The sequence below is a fragment of the Agelaius tricolor genome, unplaced genomic scaffold (assembly GCF_023055355.1).
Source record: "Agelaius tricolor isolate 1412-34295 unplaced genomic scaffold, bAgeTri1.0.p SCAF_8, whole genome shotgun sequence".
Taxonomy (NCBI): domain Eukaryota; kingdom Metazoa; phylum Chordata; class Aves; order Passeriformes; family Icteridae; genus Agelaius; species Agelaius tricolor.
The window spans coordinates 35,187,506-35,193,505 of record NW_027269268.1 but is presented as its reverse complement, the minus strand read 5'-3'; the positions used below and the strand labels follow the sequence as shown (position 1 = coordinate 35,193,505).

At 43.3% G+C, this 6,000-nt stretch overlaps 1 protein-coding gene across 1 annotated transcript in view; it reads left to right on the top strand.

The window, feature by feature from the left end:
- Window positions 1-646: 646 nt before the first annotated feature.
- The window catches only part of TUSC3 (tumor suppressor candidate 3), a 109,318-nt gene continuing 103,964 nt past the window's right edge, over window positions 647-6,000 (top strand). The window contains exon 1 of the mRNA XM_071432306.1: window positions 647-829. Within this exon, the coding sequence (XP_071288407.1) occupies window positions 701-829 (129 nt within the window). The 5' untranslated portion in view covers window positions 647-700. The remainder of the gene's footprint in view (window positions 830-6,000) is intronic.

Below are 6,000 nucleotides of genomic sequence, written 5' to 3'. Positions count from 1 at the left end.
TGCAAAGCTGGCTTTGTGCGTGCCTAATGAAATCCGAAAAGTGTATGCGCATAAACATATAAGAAAGAAGTCTTTATAGTTTGGGTCGGGTTTTGGTATGTTTTTTTCGTGTTTTGTCTTGTTTTGTTTTACAGTCTCCATGCAGGATTGCACGGTGTGCTGCGGGCAACCGGGAGCAGAAGCGAAGCTAAGCCCGGGCGGGCAGAACCCCGCGGACCGGCAGAACCCCTCCGGGCGGGCAGAGTTCCCCCGGGCCGGCAGAACCCCTCCGGGCCGGCAGAACCCCTCCGGGCCGGCAGAATCCCCCGGGCCGGCAGAACCCCTCCGGGCCGGCAGAACCCCTCCGGGCCGGCAGAACTCCCCCGGGCCGGCAGAACCCCTCCGGCCGGGCAGAGTTCCCCCGGGCCGGCAGAACCCCTCCGGCCGGGCAGAGTTCCCCCGGGCCGGCAGAATTCCCTCGGGCCGGCAGAACTCCCCCGGGCCGGCACAGTTCCCCCGGGCCGGCGGAGCCACCCCTGGGCGGGCGGAACCGCAGCGCTGCCCGCGGCACCCGCGCCGAGCCGAGCCGAGCCGCCCCTACCCCTCAGTGCCCTCAGAACTACATTTCCCAGGCGGCGCCGCGCCGCGGGGCGCTGCGATTGGCCGGGCGCGGGCCGGCTCAGCGTGGCGGTGCGGCAGGTGCCGCCGGCGGGGGCGGAACATGGCGCTGGGTGCCGGGGCAGCGCGGCCGCTGCCGCACCTGCCGGTCGGGGGCTGCCGCCCCCTGCGGCTGCTGCTGCTCCTGCTCCTCCTCTGCGGACAGCTCGGGGGAGGACAGAAAAAGAAGGAGGTAGAGACGTTCGCTTGTTTCGCCATCGCGCCGGGCCGGGGGTGCCCTGTCGCGCTGCCTCCCTCTCCAGAGTCCCCGTGTCCCCGTCTGCCCGGCGCCCCCCGCGCTCCTCCGGCCCCGCTCCCTCCCCAGCCCTGAGCAGGACGCCGGTGGGGCGGGAGGCGCCGGGCAGGCGGTGCCCCTGCCCTGCCCTGCCCCGCTGGGGAGGTGATGGCCGGCGGCGGCGTTTCCAGGGCACCGGCAGCGCAGGGAGCAGCGCCGGGGTGGCGGTGCCCAGCGTGCTGTCCGTGCCCGGGCCCGTGCCCTGCGCTGCCTTGGGCCTTGAAATGGCCGGTGCTGAGCAAAGCCCCCCTCCTGCGCCGGGCTCCGCTGGGCTGGGCTGGGCTGCGGTGGGCCAGAGGGGCCAGGGGGGCCTGGCAGCCCGGCGGGGCGAGGAGCCCGCGGGAGGTGGAAGTTAAACCCGTGTTTGTGGTGCCAAGGGAACGAAAAGCCCAGAGTTAATAACGAGCATCAAAGCCATGGCAGCAGGTGTGCGTGTGAGTGCAGGTGAAGGTGATGGTGCCACTTCGAGCTGTCCTCGGGCTAAGAGAGACGTGGAGGACGGAGCAGTTTTAATTCAGATTCATATCAACAGCTTATCCTCACCAACTTCTGTATTTAAATAGGGAAGTGTGTAAAAATGTGTAGTGTACATACTTGCCTTTTCCAGATTTCAATGCTGCTAGGGCTGCCTATGCTTCCCTTCCTAGGTTGCCCTAGATTTCAGGCCAGGCTTTTGCCTGCTAGGTGCTAGGCCACCCATAAGTCTCTACAGTGTCACTATAACTTCATTTATGGGAGGAGTTAGCTTTTAACCAAACTATAGAGTTTTTACAGCTGATTCTTTCTCTGAACTAGCAGCTCAGACAAAGAGAAGGATGGTCCAAATTTTTGGGTTTTTCTTGTTTTCTTTTTCTTTAAAGAACTATGTAGGTTATTAAGGCTTACAAGTCAAAGACATAAAACATTCCTCCTGGTGTCCAGTGACAGGAGTGGAAGGAATGGCTTAAATCTACTCCAGGGGGAGTTCAGATGTGATATTAGGGAAGAGATCCTAACTGAGAGAGTGGCTGGGCACACAACGAGGGAAGTGGTCATTGCCCTAAACCTGTAGGTGTTCAGGAGACATATGGACAACATTTTTGTGCATATGGTTTGACTTTTAGATTGCCCTGTGTGAAGTTGGGAGTTGGACTCTATCCCTCAATGTCCCTTTCAACTTGCAATATTCTATGATTTTACAAGGCCAAAGTTAGTATGTAAAATTCTTATTTAAGTATTTAAATAATGGTGTGACTCTGGTCTTAACTAAGATAAGCAATCTGATCGTTGAAATAAATCCTTTGGGCGTCATTGTGAAAAATGAACACCTTCATTCTAGATATTCATTTTTTCTTTTCTTTTCCACTCTTCCTGGAATGAGTAAGCAGTAAATGTGTTGCCCTTCTGCTGCTATAATTAACTTCTTTTCAAAACTTTAACTTATTAAGTTTTCTTAATAAAATGTGTTTAATGTTTGACATTGACTCTCTCTTGCTGTGATGTGCTGGCACTGCAACTTTTGTTGACACTTTCATGTGGAGTGCCAGCTGTGCTACCAAGATAGCTAAAATAATCTATCTTTTAAGTGAGATCCTTTTCTGAACAAGTAAATAATGGCAAATTAAAATGGACATGTACAACTACTTTTTAGAAAGTTTCCCAGTCCGACTGTGGAGGTGGTACATAAAAGGATAGAAATGCTTGTTTGTTTGTCCACCTATTTGGTATTACAGTTCAAGCAGGTATTTCTCCTCTGTAAAGCTTGTTATTCAGTGTTTTTCTTTTTAGCTGATTTAAACTAACACATCCCAGTCTTCTGGATCTTTTTGCTGCCATTTTTCGTTACTGTTTAATATTTTGCTTTTAAGACAATGGACTGCTCGTACAGACAAACTCTTGGCTTTATGTAGACATAGACATAGTATCTATGACTGCATCTTTACAGAAACTATTACAATATTGTAAGTTCTTGCTTCACTTTAAATGCAAGCTTAAAATAAAGTGTAACTTATTTTTTTTTCAGGGTTTTATACACTGTACGGTTCTGTGTTGTATATGTTAGAGCTAAAGTCTTGACTCTTCTTGCCCCATAACCTTCATATTAGAAGCTGTAGAATTTACCCAATGTATATAATGAGGAAAACATCTGTATGTGAAAACTGAAACTTGTACTTACAGTAAGTAGTTTGGAAGTAACGTTTTAAAACTATTCTGAGGAAAATTATGTGAATTGAAAGAGTGCAGGATATTGTGCTGTGGGACACTGCTGTTCACACCACTGTCCAGAAGCACAGTGGTAACAGGTAAAGGTGATGGAAGTTAAATGTGTTAAGTGAACTTAAGATGTTCTATATGAAGACTGGTAAGATTGACACAGTTGTTTTTTTTTGGAAGTTGGAAAAATGGTTGAACACACCCTGAATTGTTTCAAAGTGAACACTGCAAGAGAAAAGCTAATGTAGTGGGATTAAAAGGTGTATCTCAAGATAAAATCATCTCACATCTCAGTTTCCTGCTTTCTCTGTGCTTTGTGTGTGTGTTTGTTGACATGGTTGTCCATAAAGAGAGGTAAGGGACTAGAAAGAAGAAACTGCTTTCCCAATCAAATAAAAAAAAAAAAAAATTGATTACTTGAAAAGTACTTCAAAATTACAAGAACTTGAGATGTTAGAGTTAAGTCTTAAAGAAGGAAAGTATTCTTGGTGAAGACAATGATTTTACTTTTTTATTAGTTTATCTTTTTAAGTGTTGACTGTATAGCAAAGTATGCATAAAGTCTGAATGATTGGAGGTGTCTGGATCAGTTGTATGAGCATGGAGGAGGTGGAGATGCCTTTGCAGGAAGGAGAGGACCGAAGTAAGATATTAGATATTTCTGAAGGACTTGATGCTAGCAGAGAAAATAACCAGGGAAACTGGGAAACATTGTTATAAATTTCTGTGTTGATTGTGAAATACTACATTAAAGCCGTATTTAGAAAATGTGCAAGTACTTAAATTGTTGAAACACATAGTCCTATACAGTAAAATGTTCTTAATGGTAACTAAAGAAACTGTCTTCTCTGGCAAATTACTGAGAGGTGCTAAGGTTGGTTTTAAATTTGATTAAATCTTTTAAGAGTTTAAAGAGCTATTTGGAAATAGATTTGAATTAGATTATTAGTCATCTGGTTTCATGGAAGCTATTTTTAGAATGACTTCTTGAACTTATAAACACACAAACATTCTTCTTGTTTTGCTTTAATCATGCTGTACCTTTTCCATATTATGGACATTCATGACAGCCCTCATGAAGATGAGGAGATAAATAGGAAATATTGGAATGTCTAATTTGAAAATGAGATGAAGAACAGCACCTCAACTTTCCCCCATACCTCACACTTAGAAGCTAACTAGATTTGAAAAGCCTGCTTTTATGATTTTACTTTGGGTACTGAAGAGTACCTTTATTTAAAGTGAAGTAAATAAAAGTTCTTGATTGTGAAGTATCAACAAGACACTGGAGTAGGGCTGTTCTCTTGGAAACTGTATGCATAATAAATGAAATAATAATTAACTCTTTCCACATATTTGAGATACTATAATTGTATTAATGTACATGCATTTTCTGTTCCCAGTCCTTGCAATGCTTTTTATATATCTTATACAAATTAGAGGTGGGTTAAACTATTAGAAAAAATAAAGGAATCAGATTCATTAACTTTGAAATATACTGCTTGGCTTTCTGTTGTAGATTTTCTTGTGACTGAAACACATAGAGAGATCATTGAGTTTGCAATATTAAAAGCATTTCTCATAGAGGATAATGTTGATTTTTGAGCTTTCAGGTGGGTGCCTCAGAAGCTTAGTTAAACCACTGATAGGCAATTGGAGTAACTTTTTCTGCATGTAGTTTGTCATTACTGTTAAACCTGACACAGGGAAGGTATCTGTTTAGCTTATCAAGCTTTCTTCAGGTGGAAGTATTTTGTTGAGCTTGAGTCTAGTAAAATGATGCTGAGGACATATAAAAATATTGTAGTAATTTTACTCTTCTGTAAGGCAAAGCTTTGTGGTATCTTAGTTTGCCCTGATTATTTTTAAAGGATTTTAAGATTCACATATTTATAATGTTCTTTACCGTTTTTCAGGTGAAGACCTTAAACCATATTTATAAGTTCAAACCATATTTATAAGTTCTTTACCTTTTTCTCCCTGTCTATTTTCCCCAGCTGAGTGTAGAAGTTATGACAGTTGTGAGAAATTGTTGGAGGTAGAGTTGGAAGGACTATCTAATTGATAGTTTATCCCAAAGCTCAGCCATACTTTTATTATTCTTGACAATTATGTGTGTGATGTGCCCACAGAAGCCTTTAGTGGTGGTGACTCTACAACTTCTGGCTTTTTCTTTTTCCCTAGAGATCTAACCTAAATTTCTGGATGTTCATGGCCTACATTTTTGACCCTGTTAATTCTTGTCCTCATCATGACCATAAGGAACAGGTTATTGTTTGTTTGGTTGTTATTTTTTAAATTAAATAGAAGCAACTATATTGTTTTTTAAGGCTTAAAGTATTAAATATGATAATTTTTCTGAGAGAATCTTCAGTCCTGATCATACTTTCCTGTTTTATATGAAATTAGCTGGGATAGATTGGCACTATTCCCTTGTTTCTGCACCATGAGTTTTTGTTTTCCTTTTCATAGTGAGCCTATTGTGTTTATTTGCAGTTATTGATTATTACTATGTTGCAGCCAGAATGGCGTCTTCCACTTTAAAGTGTTTTTCCCATCTAATTTCTGGCAGTGGTTTACCATAAAGGTAGCAATTCTCACCCATTCAAACCTAGAGCCAGGAAAACCTGCTGTCCTTGATCTAGCCCCAAAATTGAAAGAATACTGCTTAGTTTCTTACTTTATCTCTTGGTGCTGTTTTCAATGATCTGTAACATTCTTTTCTTCTGTTCAGTGTTCTGCATGTATATTTAATTGAAAGGAATATTAGGAAACATGGTAGAATGAACAGAGAAAAGGAAAGGAGGAAAAAAAGGTTTGTGAGGAATGGGAAGTGTTTAGCATATATTCAATTTCACATCTAGTTTAAAATATAA